Source organism: Opisthocomus hoazin, chromosome 11 (assembly GCF_030867145.1).
Source record: "Opisthocomus hoazin isolate bOpiHoa1 chromosome 11, bOpiHoa1.hap1, whole genome shotgun sequence".
Lineage (NCBI taxonomy): Eukaryota > Metazoa > Chordata > Aves > Opisthocomiformes > Opisthocomidae > Opisthocomus > Opisthocomus hoazin.
Genome location: NC_134424.1, coordinates 12,210,206 through 12,237,548, shown reverse-complemented (window position 1 = coordinate 12,237,548; position 27,343 = coordinate 12,210,206). Strand labels below are relative to the sequence as shown.

At 52.0% G+C, this 27,343-nt stretch overlaps 1 protein-coding gene across 6 annotated transcripts in view; it reads left to right on the top strand.

The window, feature by feature from the left end:
• CHST13 (carbohydrate sulfotransferase 13) overlaps positions 1 to 27,139 on the top strand; it is a 60,630-nt gene extending 33,491 nt beyond the window's left edge. For 3 of the 6 annotated variants that reach the window (XM_075432822.1, XM_075432823.1, XM_075432820.1), the window contains 2 exons: positions 21,119 to 21,201; positions 24,674 to 27,138. In XM_075432822.1, coding sequence (XP_075288937.1) covers positions 21,136 to 21,201; positions 24,674 to 25,519 — 912 coding nt within the window. In that variant the 5' untranslated portion in view covers positions 21,119 to 21,135 and the 3' untranslated portion in view covers positions 25,520 to 27,138. Of the gene's footprint in view, positions 1 to 21,118; positions 21,202 to 24,673 lie in introns of all 6 variants that reach the window. The other 3 variants (XM_075432821.1, XM_075432819.1, XM_075432816.1) reach the window with 2 other exon arrangements.
• Positions 27,140 to 27,343: the final 204 nt, after the last annotated feature.

Here is a 27,343-nt window from a genome sequence, read left to right as displayed (position 1 = left end):
TGAAATTCAGGCGCTGCCCTGGGACATGAGCGTGGTTCGGCCAGCGAAGGCTTTCTGAGTCTGGGTCATGTTTGCAGCTGGCTGACACATGTCCTCAGCCTTCCAGATAACGAGGGCTACGCTGCCTTCGCCCTGACTAACGATGTGAGCGGGGGTAAGGGTGTGAAATCTAAGACGCCCTCTGAGGTGGTCTTGGTTTTTCTGTTTTGTTTGCTTTTGACGTGGGGCAGTTTTGCCTGGCTCAGATTCCCTGTCTCGGTGCTGTGAAGCTCAGGATGCAGCCGCTGCCCTTCAAGGAGCCAGCGCACAAATGCGGTGCTCAAAGTACAGCGACGTTTGTCAGTCAAGGTGCTGGGCAACATGGGCCGGAAAGCCCTCAGATCTGCCATGTTTGAAGAAGACGTGAAATGCTGTAGCTGTGACCTGTCCTGGTGGAAAAATCTGCCTGGTCCAGTGCTGAGAGCAGGGCAGTAATGAAGCCCATCTGCTCCCAAGGGCCAGGCTTTTCATGAGGAATGCTTTCTCTAGTCCTTCTTGGCTCTCTACAGTTTTCTGAGAATCTCTAATACGTGCGAGAGGTTTGGGAAGGGGAAGGAGGGAGCTTAGCATGCCAGGAGTTAACTCTGTGCCTGCAGGAGAGATTTGCGACTCAGTGGCTCTGCCAGGTGGGTCCAGCCTTCGCTGGCCCTGCATCCCTCTGGCATCCCAGCCCGGCTGTTTCTCTCTGGCAGAACATTGCACCTGCGCTTGCTGCCTTGTCCCCACTCCCCACACCCCGGCACTCCTTTTGATCCTGCAAAAAGGACTCCACAAAAACATCTTCTGGGAGCAGTAGGGCCTTTGTTTGTGTTGGTGTAGGAAGGACTTTCTGGTGATCATCAGTCAGGTCTGAGGCTGGGAGAGAAGTGCTCATGCAGTGGCCAGGGCACTCCTGGGGGTGCTGGGATTTATTACGTGCTGGATTTTCTTTCTTGGTCCTTGCTTCCCGCAAGCATCTGAATGGGAACCATGACAAACCCTCCATCTTAATCCCAGTGCAAACACAGCTGTCTTTCCCAGGACCCGCTATCAGGAGCCAAGAAACTACAAAGGCATTAGGTGCTGAACTCCTGTTACTCCCCCTCAGAGCTGAGTATCCAGAGCACAGATACCTCTGTGGGGCCAAGGGGGGGATGCTTCACACTGAGGGTCTGGGATGCAGCTGGGCAATTGCCCAAAACTTCCCTTGTTAAAAGGCAATTAAAGGCTGTCAGCGGTCAGAAAGGGAGGGAACATCTCGCCGAGTAGCTCTGCTGGCCTGGAAGCCCTGGGGTGAACATCGCCATGCATAGGTCCTGTCTTGGCTGCACGGCTTGCACTGGTGCTGGGGACAAGGAGCTACCCTAAGAGCTCAAGGTATTTTTCTTCCACCCAGTAAAATCATCCATGAGTGGAGGGAAAGCCTGGTGTCAATGGAGAGCTGAACTGCATATTCCCAGCCTCTGCTGTCCAGTTCAGACCAGTCTGCTCTCTACCATACATGTGCCTGAATCTGCGGAGCTTGCACTGCTGTAAACCAGGACACCCTGGCTCTGCCTCCTGTCTGGATCTGCAGCTTTGGGACAGGCCTATATTCAGCTACAAGCCCTCTGTGATTTCTCCACCATTTCACATTGATCTTTTAATTTTTACCTTCCTCAAACCCAGCTGCCTCCTTGGCAGTAAAACCCTTCCAGCAGGGCTGGATGGTGGGAGGTACTGCTAAGTCCTACACACACTGCTGCCCTGTGCGGATGTCCCCCTTCCCTGAGGCTCTTCTCCGGGTGCTAGCATCCTTGCTTCATTGCTGGCTGTCGAGGTTTATTCTGACCAGCCCAGTTTTTGCTCTGTTGCAGTTTTGCACCCCATGTAATTCCAGTAAATTATCCAGTAAAATTAGTTGTAGAGCTCTGATAAATAGGGTTTAACCCCCAAATGTCTCCTCTGCAGCCTGGACTCACTGGGTTCTCCATTTCTCAATTGCCTGTGGCTTCTGCTGGGAAGCTAAAATCTCAGTCCAAGTCAAAGCCCTACATGGGTAAAGGTGGGAAGAAAGAGTTGCTCTGTATCCCCAGGAGCTGGGTGGCCACTGCTCAGCTAAACTCCTCTTTCTGCATGTCCTGCACAGGAGATCCCCCGGTGTAGGAGGTAACACCAGGACCCGTGGTTTGATTTTCTTTCTCTTGTAGTTTTAATGAGCCGGGGAGCAAAGCCAATGTTTCATTTATTGTGTTGGAAGGAGAACCTGATGCTCTGAAGGAGAGTGCACAGTGTGCATGAGAACAGGGAAGGGAAGGGGAGCCAAAGGACACGGTGTGAGAAGTGGCTCAGTGCGACTCAGGTCCCATGCAGAAGTGATGCCCAGCGTTCCCTGGTGCCAACTGCACTGCAAGCCTCGTACTGTCAGGAGACGCAGTGTGCTGGCTGGTCAGCAAGCGGGGGCTGCAGCAGCACCAGCCAGGCACTGGGACGTCTGCAGACTCTGCAGGAGGCAGCATGGCTGGTTTCAGCAGCCACCAGTGCCTGTCCCCCTCTGCATGGAGCTGTGCAAGCCAAGGAGACCTCATAGCCAGGTGGACCTGCAGCAGTTAATGTCCTTGACCACCACTCAACCATTTAAGAGGCCCCAGATTTCTGTTACCCTCTTGCTGTGCTGAATCTGACAGAATATGGTATTGCCCTGAAGCGTGCTTTCAGGGGATGTTGTTGGACCTACAGTCTGAGCCCTGCAGATGGGACTGTGATTGCAAAAAGTGAACACCACACTGCCCCGTGCACACACGCTCCCCTGCAGCTGGCAAATACATCTCAGTGTCAGCCCCAGGCATTACTGTGACTTGCCCTGGGCAGCTGCCTAAAAAATGGCCTTTTGGTATGAAAAGTTTGTGAACGACTGTGCAAGAGGACCGTGTGGGATCTGGACCCCAGCCATGCCATCGGAGATCTGTCTGGGGCTGTCCTGCTGACCCACCCAGCCTAGCAGGACCTGTGGATGTGGGGACAGCTTTAAGTTGCTGGCAGACAGGTTAGTGTGAGGGAAGCTAAGCTCTTCCCCAACAGTTCTTGAATGCTATTGAGAAGGTTTCATTTTTCCCAGGCCCTTTGCAGCAGCCCTTACTGGGGTAGCTGGGCTGAATATGCTTTGGGGAGATCCCTGCCTTGTAACCCTTTCTAGCTCCCACCTTTTGAAGGCTCAGAGGCAAAGATCTGCAGAAACCTGAATTTTGTTTCTAGATAGACCAAATATTCCTTGCTTGGAGAAGGAATTCAAAATCTGTTCAACTTATGCAAATCCATTCCCTTTAGCTTACTGGGATGGCACAGAGCAGGGCTAGGTTTAGGGCATGGAGGTGTCCAGCCTTGAGCCAGGCAGAGGGGAGTTCCTGCAGCCTGGCAGGGTAACAGGCTGGCTGGTCTGGCTGCTCCTGTTCTCCCCGTAGTGCCCATGAACGCTTAGTATTTGGATGAGCTTTGATTAGATAAAACAGTTGTAAATTTATGGGCAGGCAGACTGATGGGAATTTGGCTGGGAGGAGTTGGGAGTTGGTCTTTCCTGGGAGGAGAAAGCAGTTTTTCTCCCCGCTGGTTAGTACTGCAGCAGCTCTGTCACCCTTGGGTTCAGCAGCTATGTCCACAGCTGAGGTGGCTCTTCACCATCTACCTGTGAAGGAAAGCCTGGCCGCACTACCCACATCCTTTGGCAGCTCTGTGCTGAGATGAAAATCACCATTTGGTATTAAAAATGGTTGAGGAAGTGGTTTTGAGGGTGTGAGTGCAGGTGGATTCAATGTTTGCCTACTTTTGCTGTCCCACTTACATAGGCTGTCCCATGCAGTCTCTGGTCCTTCCCTGCGCAGCAGCAAGACCTTTCTTCTCCTGCAGCTGGACTCTCCGAGCACCAGCTGTTCCCAGCCCGGTGGACAGCCCAGCCTGGCTCCTTCAAGCCTGTTTGCCTCCCTCTCTGTTAGCACGTCTTGGTTTCTCTCCACCTCATCAGTGATTGTCCCTGATGCATTGGAGCGATGAAAGACAAGTGCATTCAGGGTTCCCAGCAGTGCTGCTCTGCCTGATCGCCGTCACCGAGCCCTCCTGGTGGTGTGTCGCACTGCGAAGCTGTTTCTGCAGCTGGGAGATGCTGCAGACCACACTGCCCTGGATCCCAGTCTGGTGTCGTGCTCGGATGAGCCTGTTACGTGGCCATGTAAACAAACCCTGACTGAGCACAGGTGCTGAGACCTGCTGTCCTGAAGAAGCACTTGATGCTGGTGAGACCCAGCTTTTTCATAACGGGACTTAATTTTCATAGATTCCCCCAGAACATTATCGAGCAGGAAGCTGCTTTCTACCCAGAAAGTCTCTTCTGAAGGTGTCACTGTCTCTGCAGTGGCTCAAGTGGCAGATCAGCAAGTCCCTAGCCTTAGTAGGCGCTGGCAGCACTACTTATGATGTGTGTGCATGGAGGGGATGAGTTGGTGAATGTTTTGGACCTGCATGGTGGTGCACAGGGCATGGTGTGACCCATGGGTCCCTTCCCATCCCATGTCACCTCTGTAGTACGGACAGATGCTGAGGCCATGAATCCTGGATTCTTGTCACAACAGTGCTCACAGCTTATTCTTCTCTTCATAAATGCCACTAGTTTAATAGCCCTCCATCTCCCGGCTGCTCTCCCAGCCCTGCTGGGGAGGGAGCAGCGGCTTTGATCCATCCCCTGGAGGGGTCTCTCAGGCCCACTGCTCTTGCTGTGGATTTGCAACCTCACTGCTAATGTGAAACCTGATCCAAGCCTGCTTTCTGGCCAGATGTTGCTTCACTGTGCTGTGGAGTACTGACCTTGCAGGGAGATGGGTAATGTTGACATGAGGTTCAAAGGTGATGTTTGGAGCTGCCGAGTGCGGGTGTCTCTGGGGCTGTCTCGCCTGCTCCACAGGGCTTTCTTTGAGGCAGGGACGTAGGAAATTAGCACAAACTAATTGGAGGTCAGAAGCTCCTCAGCAATTCCCCATCCCCATTCTTACAGTGATGCCCTGCGGCTCTGCCTGCTCCTGTGGCCACGGGGAGTGTCTCTGCACGCTGTGTTTCTCCACAGCATGGGAAGGCAGCGAGTTCAGTCCTGCACACATCTGCAGGCCCGGGCCGCTCCTTTTGGCAAGGGTACAGGGTAGCATATTCACAGCTGGGTCTTTTCCAAGTTTACTCCTGGCAGCATCAGAGAGATTGATTTCCCTTTCGCTTAATAGGATCAGCAGACACAGGCACTCTGAAACAAGGCTGCCTTGGTGCTGGTGGAGTTTTGCTTCAGCTGCCCATGAACGGCCGCTGCTGGGGGGACATAGATACAAGACTCCCGGTTCCCTTCCTCCTCAGGTGTCCGTTAGACCTTGCTCATGCCCTGTAAAAAAGAAAGAGATGTCTTTGGAGCACCTGCTGCTAACAGCCATTCTCAGGGCTTGACCAGCAACAGGGAGATAAATCCAGCAACCACTCAGACAAGTTGCTACCAGGGGTGCTGGATCTGTTGCGTCTTGGTGCTGCAATGACACTGGAGATGTATGTATCCTCTGTTAAACATGCTGGCTGGGTAGACAGCGCTCGTTGGTGGCCTCAGGCAATGTCCACTACTAAATGCAGCAGAAGGAGGTATGTGATGAGAACTTATGTGCTGGAGATGGTTCTCCCTAGCCTCCAGCAGGCTGTAATTAGCTGCTGTCCTTCTCTGCAAGCTCATGCATCTCTTCAGTGCATTGTAAAGCCTCTTGCTCTGTAGCTTGTGGCAGTGAGTCTCACTGGTTAATGACCTGCTGTGGTGTAGAAAGGCAGGACACAGACCCACCAAGAGCAGAGGGACAAGAGCCGTGAAACAAAGACGGGGAGGAAATGGTTGTGTGCAAGGTGGTGTGTTGGGAAGGGTTTGCTGAGTGTGCATTTTTTTCCAAGATCTGCTTGTTGAGGCTTTCATCAATTCCAGATGCACGGAGCTGACAAGATGGCTTGAAAAACATTCAGCAGGCAAGTCGTTTAGCCATACGGCATTAGAGAGACTTCATTTTTTCTTGTATGTGTGTAGGTAGCCTACGTGCAGAGGGCATAAACAGAATCTGCCTGAACCAGACCTGACTGCAGGTAGGTTTTGAGCAAGTCCAGCCTGATCCCCTGGCACCCTGGCCTGCCGTGGCCTCAGTAGTAGAGCAGAAGGCAGCAGGCTGGTGCAGATGGGCTCTTGGCTTGGTAGATCCGTGCAGCTGGCCGAGCCCAAGAGCTTTCCGCAGCTTGCCTGAGCCTGCCCGGGCGACGGGAACCTGTCAGGGTACGGACACTGCTGCGGTGTGCGGGTGGGCAGGGGAGAAGTGAGTCTCTAGTGCAGCCTTGCCAGTCAGAAATCAGCCCCTGTGCATCCCAGCAGGGACCTCTGGCTCAGCACTGCCAGCGCAAGCCCTGCTGCTGCAATTCCTGTCGAGCAGCAGACTGGAAAGGAGGGGTTTATTGACAAGGAATGGAAATGCTGGCAGTTCAGGCTTGTATTATATATGCAAGCAGCCAGCCAGGGCCAGGAGAGCGACAGGCATAATGGGAAAGAGAAATTGCTCTTGGAAAGCTTCTTGCTTGGCTTGTAGGAGGAATTAACCATTTGAAGACAGAAGGTTGCGTGGTGCTCATGCACAGATACTTTATTTGCTCACAGAGGCCATATTCCTGCTGGATATTGTTAATTTTCTGTTTCCTATAAAGGAATTCGCATTCCTTGTGACAGCAGAAAGCTAAGTACGTCACCCCAGTGAAATACATCCCCCCACCTAAAATGCCTGTGATCCTTCTATTAAACCTTCCTGGCATCTGCCTCAGGCTGGTAGCAGGTGACCAGAGCCTCCTGCCCCCGAGGAGACATGTGGGTTTAGGTAGAACCACTGAATGGGACAGAGTGTCCAGACCGGCTGCCGTTGGCTCTGGTCCTGCTCTGATCCCCAGAGATGATGCTGTGGCATTTGGCAGGTTCCCTGGATCAGCTGGATTCTTTCTTTCCCTCTCTGCATGATTTATTGTGAGCTAATCCTATAGCTGTCACCCTTTTCCATCACTTGATTAGAGTTTCCCTGGCTGATCCTTGACTCAAGTTGACCAAACTGAAATAACAAAGCCTTCCTTGCAAAATGGAGCCCAAGCCATCCCCGTCTCTGGGGAGGAGAGAGCCACACAGTCAAGGGCCATCTGTGCCAACCCCTGTGCCTGGGTATGGCTGGTGACACTGTGATGGTCCAAAAGGTGCCATTGGTGAGAAATGAAGAAAAATCACCTTCAGAAACATAAAGGCAAAGTAAGCTGTGTGAAAAAGCAGGAGTCAAGAGAGGAAAGGGCTTTCATGAGGCTTTATAGAAAACAAGGAGCTTCCATATGTAATTTTAGTATCTTCTTCCTAATGGCAATGGCAACAACTTCTTCCTCAGTAAACCTCCCAGGATCTTGAGCATCAAGAGTAATGCTCGAGTGGTTTTAAAGCATCTCCAGCAGCCAGATCTCTGAATCACAGTCGCTTCTGGAACCAGTGACTGCTGGTCTCTGCGCTGGCTTGGGTATGGCCAGCACTCCCTAAACAGGAATCATCTGGCTGAAGCCTGGACAGTGCAGGGATTTCACGTTTCAGGAGCCTCTTCCAGGCAGTTGTTAAAGGCTGGGAAGTCTCCTGTTGGGGGGGGAAGGGAAAAAAATAAGGATAGGAAGATAATTATTCTCCTGCCCAGTGTATGTGATATGTAGTAGAAATCTGAGGTAGTACTGCATGTTCAGACCCAATCTTATATCAGGAGTTTAATGTTGTTTTTGTAGCAGCTTAAAAAAATGCATGCATCTGACGAGACCCCCCCCCCCAGATCTCCTAGCTGCCTCTGTGGCTGCTGTCTGAGCAGTTGTGTACAGCATATGGGAGACGGAGTTGGCTGCAAACACTTTAATGCTAAATCGTCTCTCAGCTCCAGAGTTAACTGCAGAGTGCTGAGTTTGCACTGCAAATACAAAGCTCTGTGGGCTGGGTTTGTCGTCCAGGCACGAGAAGCCAAGCGCACACACGTGTCCATTGTTTTGACACGCAAGTGCTGCAGCAGCCGGCTGGGCAGTGCCCCTCTGACGGGTGCTGCCGGGGGCTGCACCCAGGGTCACGCTGGCTTTGCAGCGGCGGGGAGCCTTGCATGCCTCGGATGGCGAAAAGTCAGCGCCATGCCTTCCAGTCCCTGCTAAATCTGTGAGAGGATTAATAGAAATGGACAGCAGAGATTACACTGGCAGCAGTGCTTGCGGTGTTTCTTCTGAGCGCTTTCAGTAGAGACCCCTCTTCTGTAGTGGTTTGGAGAAAAATCTAAATAGCTCAGAGAGCTGGACCGCTGCCGCCCTTGCATCCCGCGCCCCACGCGGCATTGAATGGGGCACGCAGGCCGTGGTGCAGCAGTGATGGATCTCACCCATCATCGTGTGTCCAGCCATGGGCTGTGCCAAAGGGGCAGCAGATCCTAAGGAGTCAGCGTGCAGAAGCTGCCCATTGGAGAGGTACTTTCTGGATCATTTTGGTGGAGGACAGGGTTGGTGATATGAAACAGGTCTTTTTGTCACATTTCTGTGCCAGCCCTGTGTGTCACCTATCAGAAAGCACTGCTCAGGTGTGATTCTTGGTCAGGATCTTGGTCAGGACATGTTTGCACTAGAAGGGAAGGTACTGAAAAGTTGGTGACAAGGGGGATGGTCAGCAGGAGGATGGGAAGGGGGTCAGGTCAGCTGCAAGGCTGCTGCCTCTGTCTCGCCAGCCCTTCAGGAGGAGTCTGCTGTCGTTCCTTGGCACGGTGGCATTGCCTGCCCTACAAAGGTTGCCACAGCATTTGGAAGGCTGGGCTGAGGCATTTTCCTATGAAAGTCAAAGTGTCTGTCTTGAACAGGATGCGGACAGAGAAACCTGAAGTCTGGTGGCACTTAGTGCTGGTGGCACTTTGCGCTGGAGGCCAAATGAGCACCCCGTGTCTGCTGTCTGCAGTTCTGTTGCATCCAGCATGGAAATGTCTATGGGTAGGTGACACTCGTGGACAAGGGCCATTGCAACCCCGCACCAAGGAAGCAGGGAGCGTGCATCTGCCTTTCCCTGGCAGGCTGGAAACCACGTGAGTACATTTAATACACTTAGGGCTCCTGGGGTGTCCTTATGCCTCTCTGCCCTCAGACGCACAGTCTGTGCATGAGGTCCTTGTGCTGGCAGTAATTTGCACTTTCTGGATGGTCCAAGGGCCCTGATATCAGAGAGGTGTTGCAGTTCTGCTGCTGCTCCGTCCTCCAATGCTACATGGCAGAGGCACTCTGGTCCCATGAGCCCCAGGCACAGGGTCCCAGCCTGTGTACAAACATCAGGGATCTCATGCGCAGGTGGAGGTAGGTGTGCTTGGATTTTTGGTCCCGCTTCAGTTCCCTGAGGCCATGCGTTTCCACCCCCAGACGATCACCACAACCACTGCTGCTTCTGGCAGGCTCGGACGTTCCCTGTCTGGCTGGAAGGAGAGCAGGACGTGTACTCATCCCTCTGCATGGCTCTTCCCATCCATCACTTTCCATAGAGAACAGCTTACGACCTTCGTCCACACCCTGAATTGACATTTCCTGAAGGCATCGCAGCCACTTGTCGCTCTCTTGCCCACAGACCACTGCCTTCCAGCCAGCAGGACTCATCCCCAGAAGAGTGGATGACTTTTCCTGTTCAAGGCGGTGCGGTCCATCAAATTATCCCATGTAAAACAGTGACTCATTGTCCCCTCTTGAAGTGTGTTTCTTGGCTAGAGGGAGACTGTCGTTAGTGCCAGGGAACCTGGCTGCCGTTGCCATCCAGTTGTGCCACACAGCCCTGGGGCTCTGGAGAAGCTGCAAGGTGGTGATTGCTGGAAACCAGGGCATTTTTTTTAGGGGGTGACACCTCTTTTCATCTCCTACCTAGAGGAAGTCATCTTGGGCATTGGGGAGAGCCCATGCACACCTTGTAACAGTGCGGTCCGGGGATCCTCAATACCTTCAGATCTCTGTGTGTGTAGTAACTGTGTGGTTTAAGGATGGAAATGCTGTAGAAGGGTTTGTCCTGGGGGATAGTAGCTGTGGAGCATGTGCATTTGGTGGAAGGAGGTTGGGAAATGCTCTTTTCCTTCTTGTCTAGGAGGTTTGTACAGCTGGGCCTCCTCAGAATGGAGAGTGTCACCTCAGAGGTCACTGCCTGTGGTCCCTCTTCTGGGAAGGAGGTGCTGGGGATGGGGTGCCCCATCATCCTTCAAGAGCCATCTATGGCTGTTTGGAGTTGGCTGTAAGTAGCTTCCCAGAAAGCCAAAATAGTCATTTGGGAAGAAATGGGAGATTTCCAGGCGAGGAGGGTCTGTGTAAGACTGGCTGGTAGGACCTGACCATTGGCTCCATAGGTATGGGACATGTTTTAGCCAGGTACTGGAGAAGAGGAACAGGGTGGACCATTGCACAGTCTTCATCCCTCCTCTGCACCCCTCTCTCATCATGCCCTGAAATGGTACTTTATCACAGCAGCTACCACAGCACTTCTAGGTGACCCTGGTGCCTGTGGTGCTACAAAACCACCTTCTGTATGCGAATGGGTGCAGGTTCATCTGTCCAAGCTGATGGGAGAGGAGACCTGTATTTCACTGCTGCAGCTCGGTGTGTCTGTTGTATGTGGGCTGTTCTCTGTGTAAACATCCTCATGTGCACGCCCTGTCTTGCCCTGCTCACGTTTGCCTCCAAGCTGCTTTTATTTGTGGTTTTTCCCTTAGCTTTGTGGGTAACCTCCTTGCAATGCATCTCTGGTTGGCCCTCTGCAGTTTCTAAGTGCTGGGAGGTGAGGCGGGCTGGGGGGGGGATAATTGTTTGGTTTGGCTGTTTCAAAAGGGCTAGGGGGATTTTAGAAAATGTGTATCGGTGGAAAAAAAGGCCTGAGCTAAGCTTTCAAGCATCCCTGTGCTGCTGGGACTCGGTTCTGTCTGATCCAGCCAAGTTCAAGTCACTTCGTTAGTTTAATTTCTGCTGAATGAAACAGCTTTAAGTCAGGACCATATGAACCATTGACTGGAGCATTCTCCATTCCGGTGGGGAGCAGTCCCGGCAGGCTGAGCTGCTGGTACTGGGGGTCTCTCCAGGGGTGATCCTGTACTGGGCTGAGTCAGCAGGATCTCTAAACAAGGGTGTGTTGTACCACTGGAGCCAAAACTACCAATGATCTGTTGCTCAGTCCCAAAGTGAGCAGGTACGTGTTTTCCAGAGGGACAACTGAGCTTCCAGGTCCCATGCCAATGCCTGAGGGTTGTGGCTCAGCTGGTGACATGGAGAGATGCCATTAAATCATGTGCTGGTTTTGCAGGGGACAGGGATGTGCCTACCTGCTGACGTGCTCAAGGAAGAGGGATCACAATGGTGGCTCTAATCCTGCCCTTCTGATATGCTACACTAGCCTGGCTGGGTTATCTGGGAAGGTCTTGCAGAGGTACAACCAGCTATAGACCTTGGGCTTGCTTTGGAGATCCTGTTCCTAATGCTCCCGTTGCCCATCCCTGCAGGGAGAGGTGTATGGGACTGGGGCGTTAGTTGGGTCTTGGTGAGGCTGCGTGGGCACCCTGTGCAGTTCTTTCAGCTGTCCCTAGCTAGTCAGCTCAGCAGTATCCTGTCCCATGGCTCTGCTATAATGTCTGAAAATGCTCTGGAGCAAGGATGGAAAGGTCTTGCTGCTCCCAGGATGCTCCAGGTTGTTGCTCTGCTGCAGGCAATGGGAGAGGAGCTGGCAGGAGCAGGTCTGATGGGGAACGGAGGATCATTTCCTTTCCCTAACAAGTGAGCCGAGACAGACATCTCTGACAGACTCTACGCCACCTCTACCTCAGCAGAGAGAAATGCAGAGCCAGCCCGCCTTTACTGAGGCTTGGCCTGCAGAGCAGAAGGCAGGCTGTCAGGGCTAGGCTGGGTTATATATTAACGGCTTGTTCGTCAGCAGGGGGAATATCGGCAGCGGACGGCGGTGGGTGTGCCTGTGACCCTACTGCCCGGGGCTGCGCTGGGTGACAACCTGTTGCCCGTGTTCACGTAACCTCCGGCACAGCAGTCACTCGCTGCTCACCTGCTGATGGGAACGAATGGCCCCCTGTGTCTGTTCTGAGCCCCTGCAAGGGGACGTTGCCACAAGGCAGAACAGACAGAACAAACTATAACTGGGAAGAAAAACAGAGAAGCAAAGATGGGAAGGGCCACAGGGGCATTTCCCGAGCTATGGAGGATGTGGGTCTGGAACAAGAAATACATGTTTGTATGGTAAATATTAAAGCTACAGAGTTTTGCGAGTTGATGCCAGCTCCCCTCCGTCACTCCTCCTGCTCACCACTTGCTGGCACAGCCCTGGGATAAACAAAAGAGGTCAAATACAGCGTTCTCTCCAAAGGGATCTGTTGTCTGCCATGTGGAAGCTGTGTGAGGTGGCTCAGCTGGGGCTGTCACAGGTCAGTGTCTGAGCCTTCCCTTTTTCTGTAATGTGACGGCTTGGGGAGCAGTGCTGTGCATGGGAGAGGCCTGGAGAAAGATCAGGAAACATCTCTTCTGGTTGTTCTCCATAGGGCTGCTTACTTTCTGCCATTGCTTGTGTCCATCTGAATATTGCTTTTCACCTTGAAATGCTCCATCTCCCTGAAATGCTTAGTCCCATATGTGCTGTGCCACCACGTGTACCTGCCAGAATGAGGCATGGAGGCTGCCCGCTACCTCTCAGCATGCCCAAGGGGCACAATCTCCTACCACCAGAACGTGAATAAGGTGTGGAGGTACTCATCAGCTGTCTAGGGGACAAACCTCAGCTCTGGAGATATAGGAAAAAAGTTGTCCTACTACCTGGTAAGAGATGTCCTTCCAAATCAGCTGAGCCTCGGTGGCTCTGCAGGCCCTTGGCAGAAGTCTGGAGGCTGCCAGGCAAGTCTGAAATGCCCCGGACACTCCCTGGTTCTCTCCCCAACCTGCTGCATGCCCAGTAAGGCAGTGGTTGGGGTCATGCTGCAGAACAAGCACTTGCTTGAGGTCTCCGTACGCAGTTGTTATTATTTCACTTTTGGGGGCAGACTGAGTGCCTGTCATGTCCTGCAGATTCAGGGCTCAATGTTCTCAGCTGTGACAGATGCTCTTGGCTCTCCGTGGCCGGGGGGTACAGCTCCCGCGCTCGCACTGCCACTCTCCTGCCCAGCCTCAGCCAGGTCGCGACTCAAGCAGGCACTGCGGGGCCGTGCAAGAGGACAGGTCCTGCTGCGCCCTTGCGTTGTGGTCACCCCCTCATCATGTGGCCTCACACAGCAGCCGTGTCCCTCCCTCCCCCCCCACATCACCGTGGCATCTGGGGATCTTCAGCCGTGGCAGAGAGGATGCTCAAGCAGACTGGAGTTTTTTGGGGCAATTCATTGAGTCTCTGGGCTGGTTCTGGGAGCAAACACCTGAATGAAGCTCAGCCAGTTACACCTCGGGCTGCATGTTGCACTTGCAGTTCCCCAGCGGAGGTGGTTGTGTCTGAATTCACAAAGCTGAAGGATGCATTTAAGCAAATCAAGCATGTGGCTCTGTTAGATTTCTTCTCCTTTCTTCTCTATCATTTTAATTCAGCCTCTGTTTTCTATATGCCCAACTTCTTAGATGGAGTAAAAATGAGCAGTCACAGGAATCTAAATAGATTGGATTTGCCTCTTTGCTGCAGCCAAAAAATTTGCATTCCCAAATCAAGACCTTCCTGTAAGAATAAAAATAGAAATGGGGTTTGGTTTTCATTCCAAGAGGAAGTTTAATTCCTCTTCCCTTAGCTCTGAAGATTCCTTGAGACCAGCCCTGCTCAACCCAATAGCTCTGATCCTTCCAGGCAGGGCAGCTCTTCACGCACACCGCAGGCATTGCCCAAGGGTTCAACTTCTGCTTCTGTGTGTGATTTCTTGGCTTCCATGCCCTGGGCCATCCTCACACAGTCGAAGTGTCCAGCTGCCAGCTGGGCAGTGTGGCCCAGGCTTTGCTATCAAACCAGGAGCGAAAGTTGAGCTTGGACTGCAGGAACTGTCTGGATCTATCATTGCTGCTGCCAAGCTCCATTTTCTTTATTGCTCTCTTTTTTTTTTTTTTTTTTCCTTCTTGGATGTTGAAAATTGGAAATATTCAGCAGCCAGTGGCTGCAGCTAGCTTTTGGCTTTGAATAAGGCAGTCTCAATATCCTTGCTTAAATTAGATGTTAGGATCCTTCTCCTTGTCTCTTGGGTGCAGTTATTTTAATAGCAAGGAGCCTGTCTTCACAAAGCATTTCTACAGTCAGGGATGAGTGAGCCGTCACCAGCACGACTGAAACAGTCGTTTATCGCCCATGAGAGGTTCCAGAGAAGAGTCAAAACCAGCAAAGTTTGGAAAAGCTCATTGCTGTGCCCAGAAAAAGATCCAGGTCCTAATTTCTGGCTCTTCCAGTGACTGACTTTGAGCAAGGGCTGATCCGTTTATACTACCGAGCTCTGGATGTTGTTTCCCCTTTCAGTATGAAGTGGTAACATTGTTCTTCTTTGCTTCCCACCATAAACTCTTCTTTGTCCTATAAATACAGTTTATAGGCTGTGCATGTGCCATGGGTGCCAGGCAGTCAATTCATGTCACCAATAACATTCCCTATGTTCAGACCCAGAATCCATCACAAATATGGATTCACACCCCCATTCCCTCAAGTTCAGAGCTTTTTTTTGGTCTGACACAGAGCATCCCTCAGACGGCTCCAGGAGGGGCTGCCCCGAGAGCTGGCTCTTCTTACAGTGCAAACAAGCACCTATCCCACTCACCCACTGGGAGTCACAGGCTGTAATTAACACTCAGACTGATCATTTCGCGTGGCCAGGCACCACGAGTATTTTTTCTCTTTTTTTAGGTTTTTGCTCAGACACAACAGGAAGCGAAGCTGAGGCTGCAAGACAGCAGTGAGGAGACAGTGCTGGGGTCAGGATTAGTTCCTTGGGGCCTCTGGGGTGCATACTCACGTGCGAGCATGCATACTCTCTCTTCCCTTCCCTTGGCTGGAGACCACTGAACCTTCCAACCCTTACCATTCTATGAACCTCCAGGTTTTAACCCTCTCCAGGGTTTCGTATTGGAGCTTTTGGCTCCTTGTGGTCTCAGGGTCTAGCCTGGAAATTGCCTGAAAGCTCCATCCTCCAGCCCAAAGGAGCTGGGATTCCTCCTGCTGCATCTCAGCCAGACTCCCACTGATCCAGGCTTTCCAAATCTCTTCCTGTTTGGCACCAGAGCAAGTTGTCATGAAGATGTCCTGCGTGTGAAACACCCCCTGACCCTCTCTGCTGGCCCATTCCCAGGGCACAATCACATCCCGGCTCAGCTTGTACACACATCCAGCCCTTGCAGCCTCCCATGCGGCAGCAAGTCCTGGGATTGCCTGGTCACCTCGCAGCCCTGGATGTGCCTCGGTGGCAGGAGAGCAGAACTGTCAGTGCTGCAGGTGAGGGTTGCCAATGCTATGGACAACAGTATTCTGAGGCTGGGGGTTTTTTTTGCTGCTATGGGAAATATCTAACCTGATATGTTTCAGGATTTCATTTTCTTTTTTTATGACTGTCACACTGGCAGGTGATAGCCCAGAACTAACGCATCTGGCACCTCTTGCCACTTCCAGCAGCAAAGTAGCAGAAACTGCTGAATTCCAATATTGCAAAATTAAATTCTGTTGCATTTCCACTCCCCTGGTCCATGGCGAAGCTTTAGTTTCCCTGTTTGGTGTTTCAGTCTCTCTCTGCCGTAGCAGCCTTTCTCAGCGCTTTGTCCGTCATCAGTATCTTTCTATTTTTATGTCATTTTATTCCTGAAGTATTGATTCCAATGCCAATCTTAGAGATATTTTGCTAGAAATCTGCCTTCTGCCCAGTATTTCCAATTTAAAAGCCGCCTGCTATCCCGTTGCTTGTGTCCCTTACAGTTTACCTTTTAAACTTCATCTTCTCTGTTTGAAGTATGTATTTCCTGTGGTATGTCATACATCTCATGCGTTACATATATCTGGGTGAAGAACTACCACATATGTTTGATCTACAGAAATGACTTAATGTACTGACAGACCAAGTTGCATCAGTAGTGAATGCCTTGTCTATTTTATTCCCCTGTCCAGTTGCACCCACATCTTTTAATTGTTTTCTTTCCTTCAGACAGTTTTCTAAAGCCTTAGTAATGCTGATGTCAGCCTAGCAGGCTTGTTGCTGCCTGAATCCTGTCTTCTAGCCAAACTCTTCAATTCAGGCACTGGGTTTGCTGTTGTGGTTGCAGAGAACCTCCCTCCATAATGAAGAGTCTCTGCAGCAAAACCAGCAAATTCTTTCACTGGTGCTTCCAGGAGTCTGGAATGGGCATGATCCAGTCTTTCCCTCATGTCACACATGTCTGGCTGTCTTCACAATCAACTAGTGCACATAAATATCCACAGCTTTAAAAATCTATTCCCTTTTCCAAAGAGAACTGGCAATTCATTGAAACCCCAGATCCTGCTGCAGTATTGATGTCACACCGCTGCAAGAGAATAGCTTCGGTTTTGGTGGGACAGCATTAAATTCTGGGCTGTAGGGGGAAAGGAGGGAGGGACAGTGTTGCTTTTTTAAGCTCTGAAGGAAAGACTGAAAGCACTTGTAGCACAGGAGACTCCAAAATGTGCCTGGGCTCCCTTTCAGGCTCATCTCATTCAGTGATTTATGGTCAATGTTACTGCCTTAGCATGGGATTTTCGGTCCTTTGCTCTGTGCCACTCCTATTCCCTTGCCTCAGCCTTTGAAGAAGCAAAGGACAAATGTGATATTTCCTTCTGCCCGTCTCAGTGAAAAACATTTTGGATTTGGATCATGGGCATACACTGTCTTGATACTTGTTATCCAAATAGCGATCCAGCAGTTGCCGAGGGTTGATGTTTTCTCCCCTTTAGAAACACTATACCTTGGCTAAGTGACTTCACTGCTTTTGGGTGCAATTGTGGCGATGCTGAATTTCTGAGGATTACCACTGCATGTGGTGGAATCTGGGAACCTCAGCAACAAGCTATAAAGTCAGGAGGAAAGCCAGGATGTGAAGATCTTGGCAGCTCCCCCATGATGGAAGATCCTGCTGTACTCAGGGCCATGGTGCCAAAATGCAGTACGAACCATTAATTTACTCTGATGATACTGCCTCCTCAACACTGTCATATATTTCCTTGGCCTTCCCAAACTTCTTGGAGTTCCAGGAGCGTCCTAGGGATGGGTAAGCCAATGGTACAGGGGATGGGGTGACTGACTTGCTCTCAGCATGAACAACTGGAAGAAGAGGGATGTGTAAAGGCCATTGCCTTTCTGTCCCCTTCCTCCCTCCTCCTCCTCACAGTCCAGGCAGCATCCCAGATCTGATGGAAGAAACAGGCACAGATCAAGAATCGAGCTTTTCCCCGGCTCCCCCTCCATGTTTGGTTTCCTCTCCAGCTGTGCAGTTCAGCCAGCTGTGGAGCCCCTTGAGCTCAGCCTTCCTGAGGTGAGCCATTGCCTGCTTGGGGTAGGTGGTGAAGGCGAGGATGGGATGGGGACAGCAATCAGGGACCAGGATGGGGAGAGACCTCCAGGATGGGAGCATGGTGTGGGATGGCGTGGTGCGGTGGTTGGGACGGAGCAACCAGGGAAGAGGAGTTTTGTGTTGGAATGATGGCTGGGCTGTGTTCACAGAGCTGCATGGTGAATACCCAGGGTCTGACGACGGGGGTGGACTGGGAGAGGAGAGCATCAACAGAGACATTGCAGGTGCTGGGGCTGATGGATGGTGAACGGGGGATGGCCACAGGTTGGGGTCATGGGGTAGAGCTGTGCTAGGTGGCAAAGCCTGGTCTGAGGCAGGCTGGACTCTGTTAAATCACCATCTACAGCCTCCCACTGGCTCAGGCAGGTTGTAGCAGCCCTGGCCTGCCTACCACTGTGACGGCCAATGTTTCTGTGCCGGGCGATCCCAGATGTTTTGGGGATGCTTTGGGCACAGGCGGCCAGGACTGGCCTCCATTGAAGCCCACACTGCCGGCCACAGGCATTTGCAGCCACTCTGACCCCAGCCCTGCAAAGGACAGGTGGTTTGGTCCCACGGGGGACAAGGTTCGGCTGCTGGCCCCGCACACACTGGTGCCGGTGTGGTCCTGTGCCGAGCCGCACACGGTTGCAGCTGCTGCATCTTCCACCTCTGCTCCAGGGTTTAACACTGTCTTCAACAGTCATCCCCATGGCCCGGACAGGAGCCCGTTTGCTTTTCTCCTTGGGATGCTGCATGTAGCACGAGCAGATGGTTTCTGAGGGGAGAGGCTTCCTGCAGTTGGAGCTTTGTACAAACCTGCTGTCGGGCCAGACATTTGCTCCGAAGGGCTTGGCGGGCGCCCCGGGCAGGGGATGGTGTCATCGCTTTGGAGAGCAGAAGCTGTCAAGACACAGTGCATGTGGAGCGGTGGCATCTTTCCCCTGCCAGCTCATCACTCCCAGGCTCCTCCAGCCACACGGCAGCAGCCTGGCAGCTTTTTTTCCTTTTTTTTAATTTTCTCTTTCCCTTTTTTTCTGGAACCCTGTACAGCATGAGCATAGCAGGGATCCTAAGGGGTTTGCTGCTATCCGGCTTGTTCTCTGCCAGATCTTGCGCTGGGGAAAAGCTGGAGGAAATCCATTTTGCAACGTTTCTTCTGGGGCTGTTGGCAAGAATCATGCGAGGTGCAGCAGTCCCTGGCCAGGCTCGTTCCTCTGCTGCAGCAGCACGGAAGGGCGCAGCCCAGAGCGGGCAGAGCAGGGATCTGACCTGCCCAACCTCTGCTCACTCCTCGCTTTACTGCAGATCTGCCTTTTGTTCATCCTAAAGAGCCTTCTGCCGAGCCAGCCCGCTCCTCCAGGGCCATGACCTGACCCTGCACTGGGCACCAAAGCCTGTCCCTGGGACAGCATTTCCACACGCCCCTGCACAGCAGCAGCACAAGCAATTTGCATTTCTAGCAGCTTCAGGTCAGCCTCAGCCACCTGGGGTTTGCTTATGTCCTGTGTAAGAAAGGTTCTGGTTGATGCACGTGTTAATCTCGAAAACAAACGCCTCCACATTGCTTTTACTAAATATAGGATGAGTGCTGCGGTGCAGGGTGCTCACAGACGGCCCACAGCGGGGTCATGTTCTTAAATCGAACAGGATTTTATCAGCCCCAACCAGGAAAGGGACTCGAGTTTAATGCTCCCTGCTTGCAGGTTTGAGCTGCAGTGAGTCAAGTTTTTCAAGGTTGGTCTCATGCCCGGTCATTTGCAGAGGGCTGAGCCTGGAAAAGTAAAATGGGGCTCCTGTGGGACGAGCATCTCAGCCCAGCGCTGTGTGTGTTGGATCTTCCGCTTATCTCTCGTTAGCACAGATGCCGTTTCCCCCTCCTGTGGGGTAACTGGTGCAGGGGGTTGAGGAAGAAACCCTAACGTCTCGTTGAGTCACAGCTCGATCAATCCAGTGCTGCAGGAAGTGTCATTTCCCACGAACACGCAAGCGTACAGGCACTGCTGATGATATCTTGTGAGGTCAGGCAGTCATTTCCCCCTAATTGCAGCTCCAGGAGTGATTAATGTTTAGCTTAAACCCTGCTAAGTGCTTTGGAGCAGTTTTCATTTCAGCAAAATAGAAACATGTGGAAAAGAAGATGGGATTTGGATTTTTCCTTCTGGTTATTTTGGTTAAAAAGATGCCTTCTGCGTCTTGTACAACAAATTTGTTTTTGTTTGGGGGCAGTCAGTGAACGAAAAGATCCAGAGCCCCAAACTGTCATGCAAAAAGCCTTTGTGTTAGAAACCTTCACGTTGCCAAGAATGGTTTGTGTGAGATGCTTTTCCCTCCACCACATACATCCCTCTGAGAGTTTAGAAGATCCATGTAGGAGCACGAACTTGGAGGACTGGAAGAACTTCCCCTTCAGAAAAAAACTCCTCTTCCATTTTAAAATTCACAGTGTAATTTCTTCTGTGGAAGCCAACCCCAGGGCTGCACAACCTGATGGTTAGAAAGCTGCTTCTCATAGGAGAACTGTCGTAGCATCCTCTGCCCACAGAGAGGGTCAGATAGAAGAAGCAGAGGGTGGGTGAGAGGTGGGACAGCTGCTCGGCGATCTTACTGCAAGGGAGAGCCTGCGTCGCTGTCATGGCTGGCTCCATGCATTAGGTTTGGGATGTCTGTGTGGTTCTGCCCACGCTGTGCTGGAAACAGGTCCCCAGGGCTGAGGGACGGCAGCTAAAGCAGATGCTTCATAGCCTGGAAAGTGGTTGCATCCCTACATAATTTATGAACATGAGAACTTCAGCGTCTGTCACCAACTGGGTGTCCGGCACCGCATTCGTTGCTGGCCAGACCCAGCCTCGGGTTTGGTGCTGCTGCAAATAGACCCTCAAAATCAAACCATCCAATCCATATGGCAGGGGAGAGGTGAGGACTGCTTGGGTGGCTGTCTTCAGCTTCAAACACTCATGGACATGTTGCTGGTTTAGAAGGGAAGAAAAAAAAAATAGCAAATAAGAACTTAAGACAACCTAACAGTCAGACGAAGCATCTGACCAATTGGTCTATTAAGGACTGTGTCTGTGAGCCTGGAAATGCAGACTCCGAGCCCGTGGGGCTCAGCACAGAGCCGCCAGTGTTGGCTCTGTCCCTTATGTCTGCCAAGCACCGATGTTGTCTCACCCTCACGGGGCCGCGGCAATGCTGGTCAGGGTCCTGTCACCTCCTCGGTCATTCCCTCGCCAATGAAGCCTGCACGCAGTGGCATTTCCCAAATGGACATGGATCAAACTGTTCCCAGCTGCTTTTGAAATTGTAACAAGCTGTTGTCATTATTTATGGTCTTTTATTTGTTTAAAAGTTAGGTCTTTTGAACCTTAACTGCAGGTTTTGTTAAAAAGTAAGGGAGATCTTCTCCCAGGGCCAAAAGAGATTTGCCTTTTCTTGGGGGACATTGCCTAATCCCAACTTGGGCATCTCCAGAGGGGGTGAGGGAAGCAGCCCTTCCCAACACCACTGATTTTTCTCACTCCTTTTCCAGCAGCAGAAGACAGGGTTATGAGATCTACCTGGCAGGGGAAGGCCGGTCGCAGCCCACTCCAGGCCCTGTACGAGAGCGACCAGGTAAGGTGACAGAGAGAGGGAGCTGGGGGGGGAGGGCCATGAGGGTTGACACCTTCTTCCACCCCTCCGGTGTGTGGGGCACTGCACAGTCTCCAGCCACCCCCAAGGTCCTCAAGCCTGAACTTCTGGCCGTGTCCAAAAGAAAAGAGCACACCACTTTGGGAAGTAATTGTTGATAAAAAACTGCTTATAGCCCTTGCTGGAACTTGGGCAAATGGTTCCGTTACCGGTGGGCTGGGCAAACACAGGAGATTTCGCCATATGAGGATTTCGAAACCAACTCTGGGCAATCATAGCAGGGCAAGAGCATCATTGCTTCACCTTCTGAGCTAATAACTGATAGATGCTTCTGTGTTGGGTGCTATATATGTATCCACACACATATATAAAGCTGGATGCAGCCATGAGGGGTATATAATCCCAGGGCTTCTCAGTCCTCTCCATCACCCTGAGCCATGCCAGCCACATGTGCAGAGAAGGGGGCAGCCAGGCACAGCCTGGGCAGGGACGTGCTCCCCTCTCCATGGGCTTAGTGGGACCCTGCCATGCAGGTTCTGCAGCAGGACAAGCCATGGTCGCTACATGACATAGGGAGCACTCGCCCTCAGCAGCCCCGATGCGTGCAGCCCAACCGGCATCAGTGACCTGGCATCACGGAAGGTGTCCTGCTTGCCCTTAGCAGCTGAATGGGAGCTTGGGGGTTCGTGGGTGAAGCTGCTAAGGTGTGCTTGCTTTCTTCTATTGCGTTTCCTCCCTGGGAGGGGAGTTTTACCCCCATGCAGCCAGACTTGTCTTTGCAGAGGGATCCTGGCCCACAACTTCCTTGCAGGAAACTACGCTCTAACCGGTGCAACGGGCTGGGCCATGGCCGCATGCCCCACCACCTGTATCTCCCCACGTCCACGGGGCAGTCGTCTTCTGCATCCCCCAACAAGCAGAGGGCTATGGCAATGCTGGTGGTCCCTGCAGCTGGCTGCCATCCCCGCTGCCTCCCCACTGCCTATCGGCAGTGCCCGCTGCAGCCAGAGCCAGATCTCCTTTCCATACGCAACGCTTTGTGTTGCTGTCTAGGTTGATCCTTTTATATCCATAAGCAGCCAAATTACATTTGCTCTGGGAAAAATGGCAAATGTGGACTTCCTTGGCCAGGATGCCAGCAAACCCTAATGCTGCTGGAATGTCCTGGTGCTACTGCCTTAGAAGTGATACTTAATTTCTCTGGCTTTTAAAGAGAAGGAAAATAATTTTGCTCTCAAGTAACTGCAAGACATGCACTTATTCCAGTGGGCGGCTGTTGAAAAGCAGTCACATTTATTTGTTGCCATGCCTGCAGACATTGCCTGTCTGTCTGTCTGTCTCTCTGGTCCAATAGTTTTGAATTATGCAAGTGCAGGGAAAAACCTGAAAAAAAAATCACGTTATTAAAAGACCTCTTCTTTTTTTTTAAGCACTTGCAAAAAGGTTTTCCAGTTTTAGAAGGTGATGGAGAGCCTCCAAACGAAAGAAATTTATACTGAAAGGTTTGGCTGTGTTGCAAGGAGGTATACCATGAGAATGCCTCTTCAGCTATGATTATCACCTCCCTAGGTGCTATATCTTTTTCATATCCAAGTAGCCGACAATGTCAAAGTCTTGGTGGCAGTTAGAGTCTGTTCACCTGCATTTCCTCCATCTGAGCATTTTCCCTTATCATCTCCCTGTTGGAAGGAGCAGGGATGGGGTGCTTTCTCCTGCCCCTGTCTCAGGTTACTGCCCATGCAGGTTCCTGGAGAAAGTGGTCACTAAAGTGGCCTGGACAAGGTTGTTTCTTTTGTGGAAATGAGATCCAAAAGGGTTTGAGTGTAGTTCATCCCTTGCAGGAAGAGCGTTTTGCCCAGGTGTTAGTGCCCCTCTAAAGGTGATGGGTCTGCTAGAGCATCCACGGGATGGGCAGTTTGTCTCAGGATCCCAGTTCCTGGCAGGAGCTTTGCAAAGCCCCATCTCCACAAGGCTGCCTCTCCCAGGCTCTAGTGCCTGCCAGAACCCCTTCTGGGTCCCCAGGGAGAGCCGAGGGTGCACCTGAAGCTTGGCAAAGTGTGCCCTTTGGCATGCATGAGCGATGGCAGCTGTCAGCAGCAAGGACGTAGGGAGCAAGGAGGTGGCCTGCGCTTGCCCTGCATCTTGAGGTTGCCACATCTCTGCAGGCTGCAGAGATATTTGCCGTGGCGCCCTGTGACGCCGGTGGGACTGTCTTCACAACCCCAAAGTGGAACCCACCATCTTCTTGCAACATGGGAGGTCATTGCATTGCATCAGAGCAACAGCTCCGCAGGGTCAGAGCTGCCCTGGGTTAGCAAACGGGTGGTTGAAGCCGTTAGCGGTCATGTCCTGGATGAGGCTGTTGGAGGTTCCCAACAATGACCTCAGGGCTGAATGCAAAACCTCCCAACCCTTGTGAGCAAAACGGGGAGGGAGTGGGCAGGAGGAGGAGGGGACCTTCCCCTTCTGAGTTCCTGGAAATAGTTTCCTTCCGCAGATGTTTTAATGACATTTTGGGATTTCTGATGAAAACCATGACAGGAAAGGTCATGTCACCAGATCTGGAGGGAAGTTTCAGCTGGGGCAGGGGTTGGGGACTCGGGGCTCCTGGGAAGCCAATGCAGCGGCTGCCAGGCATTGATGCGAGGATCAGTAGGGATAAAGAAAAAGCACGTCCCTGTGGACAAAGGAGACTGTGACCAGAGCTGAGGCATTGCACTGGCCTGTGTGGAAGAAGTCCCTCAGAAGAAACCCAAAGCCCTGGGGAAGGGCCCCACCACCACCTCACTCCTCTCCGTCATGCCCTGCCACCTCCAGCTCACCTCCAGCTCCCTATCTGCTCCCCGGGTTTGACCATCAGCATTAAAGGCCATTATCCTCCACCCGTCTCCTTTGCCTTTCCTTGGCAGCGCACCCTTTCACCGTGCATGCCTGCACTCGTGTGCCACGTTCCTGCCTCTCGGCTGCAGTGCTGGCAGCAAGGCCGTGGGTGCAGGCGCCGGCGCGGCGATGCCCATCGCAGCTGGGAGGTGTGCGGGGCCCTGTGCCAGCAAAGGGGCTGTGCTGTTTGCCCCTGGAGGGGTTGGGCCATGCATGCCCCCCCGGGCTGGCATAAGGGAGAGCTTTAGCCCAGGGTGCGTGTGGGTGCCATAATAAATATTTGGTTATTGACCCTCTCTACACAGCCTGTTCTCCCCTTACCCCCTTTCACTTGACATCTCATCTGGCTCATCATCATCTTTTGTTCTGTGTTTTGCCCCCAGCAGGTCCAAGAATTAAATGCACCAAATCAAGTTGTGTTCAAAGTCAATGCTGTACCCAGAAATCCCACATGGACAACTGCTAAATCCAGGAAAGGGGAGGGAATGGAGACAGTTGTACAACAAGTGTTGTGTGTAGGCCATGATCAACATGGGCAAGCTGGTGATCATCTCTTTTTTTTTTCCCTCCCCAGTTTGAGCAGTCATCACTGCAGGCGGTTCACCAGCAGAGACGGGAGCTGTTGAGCAACATCTGCAACCGTTACACCCGCAAGCGGCGTCTCCTGCGGCCGGATGACTTGCGGCACTTGGTGGTGGATGACACGCATGGGCTGCTTTACTGCTACGTACCCAAAGTGGCCTGCACTAACTGGAAGCGGGTGATGATGGTCCTGACGGGGCAAGGCAAGTACCGGGACCCACTGGAAATCCCCGCCAATGAGGCCCACGTCTCGTCCAACCTGCGCACCCTCTCCGAGTACAGCATCCCTGAGATCAACCACCGCCTGCGCAGCTACCTCAAGTTCATCTTCGTGCGGGAGCCCTTCGAGCGCCTGGTCTCAGCATACCGCAACAAGTTCACCCGCAGCTACAACACAGCCTTCCACAAGCGCTACGGGACCAAGATCATCCGGCGGCACCGGCAAGAGCCCAGTGACAAGGCCCTGGAGCGTGGGGATGACGTGCGCTTCGAGGAGTTTGTCTACTACCTGCTGGATCCACGGACGCAGCGGGAGGAGCCCTTCAATGAGCACTGGGAGCGGGTGCACTCGCTCTGCCACCCCTGCATCGTCCACTACGACGTGGTGGGCAAGTATGAGACCTTGGCTGAAGATGCCAACTACATTCTCCAGCTGGTTGGGGCTGACACAAGCGTGAAGTTCCCATCTTCATCCAAGACCACCAGGACAACGGACGACATGACGGCCCAGTTCTTCCAGGACATTAGCCCCTTCTACCAAAGGAGACTCTTTAATTTATACAAAATGGACTACTTGCTCTTCAATTACTCCATCCCCTCGTACCTCCGCATCCGATGAGGCAGGGGCTGGGGGGAGAGGCAAAGGAGAGCTGGGTAACTCTCATCTTGCTACAATTCCTCTCCCCCCACCCTGTGCTCATCTCTTCGTTGCGTTCTCCCCCGTGCCCTCTCCGTTCTGGTCTGCTCCACATCCTCATGCCTCATTCATGCATGGTCTGGAGGGAGGATACCTCTCAAAACACTGGGGCTGGAGTTTTTCCTTCCCTTTCTCTTCCACTCTTCAGCATCTGCAGGGGATAGTGGTGGGACCAGACACTGCTGGGCAGGAGGGTTTGCCTTTGCTGGGTACTTTCTTTTAACTAAGAGACTCCTCTGTAGATCCAAGTCTTGGAAAGGCTCCTTTTTCGGGCAGGATCCCTTCAGGTCTTTCTCCTCCTTACTGCGCTGTTTGGGGGCAGACGTGGCGTCTCGAGGGGTAGGGTGGAGCATGTCAGAGACTTGTATAGAACCAGAAATAAAGCAATAATTTAATGTAAGTTTTTCCTTTCGATTAAAATTACTCCCACCTTTTCTTTTTCGCCTTGTTCTCCTCCCTTCTCCTCCAGCTTCCCATGCCGTCCCCCATTGCTGGGGAAGGCAGTGGTGTGTTATTGTGACCCCACATTTCTCTCTGACAAAGCCTGGAAGGATTTTTTGTTCCTCTCCTTCCACGTGCTCTTGGTTGGGATGCATGCTCCAAAGAGAGAGAGAAGCTGGTTTGCAGAAGGTACGGGCCGACAGAGACACCGTGCTTTCTCCTGAACCACAATGGCAGAGCAGTCAGTGCCTGTGTGCGTGTCTTGGATTTCCGGTCAAATCTAGTAAATCCAGGCCTCACACCTCCTGTTTTTTTAAGAGCAGGTAATAACTGTTTTGCAAAGCCGCATGTGCAGCACGGGTGCAGGTGTCTGCTGAGATGGAATCATGTCCTCCACAGTGTCCTGCCTCTGGCGCTGCTGGGCTTCTCATCCCCTGCCACCATGTGCTGCTCCCTGCACAGCCGGTGCCTCCCACATGGGGTGGCCACACTGCACCGGGGTACAGAGAAAGGTGCTGGGGCGGGTTGGGGTTCTCAGGAGCTCTGAGGAGCACTGTGCTGGGATGTGGAGATCACTATGGTAAGGAAAAGGTGATGCTGGACTCACTATGGTAAGGAAAAGGTGATGCTGGACTGTGAAGGCCAGAGAAGAAGAGAGTGTGTGTGTACACACGTGTGTATACGTGCATGCATGTGTGTGTGTATGAGAAAAAATCTGAGAATAAAAATGGGGACAGAGACATCTAGAGGAAAATTCCCTTTTGGCTGGCTGACTGTGGACAATTCTTTCCTTGAAGAAGAAATGGGGGGACAGGGGGCAAAACACAAAAGAAAATGACAAACCTAATCCTAGGATTTTAAATTAAAACCAGTCAAAGGAGCTGTATTTCTTTAAAAACATATTTCAGTCTTTCCTCTTTTCTGTTCGGCTTTGGGCTGACGGCTGCCTTTGTAAATAAACATGCCGGTAATAGAATTTGCTGTAGAGTGTGTCTGCTGGCTCGGCTGTGAACACTTGACTTATTAGTGCAATACAATGGGAGGTTTTATAAAAGCCCAGTGCTCTCGGGCTCTTTTAAAAAATAATGTTTTCATCTAACAACTTTGAGCTCTTAGATCTTAACCTTTTTCCCTCTCTGCCTCTGATCAGCACCTATATGCTGACACTCCCTCCCTGGTTGCTCTATTTGGAGATGGGGTTTAGCAAAGCAATGAAAAAGGAAAGTAAATAAAATTGCTGGTGATCCTGGCAGTCTGACTGATTCTCCCAATCTGGGCTGGAGATCTCGCAGAAATGGCCTTTCT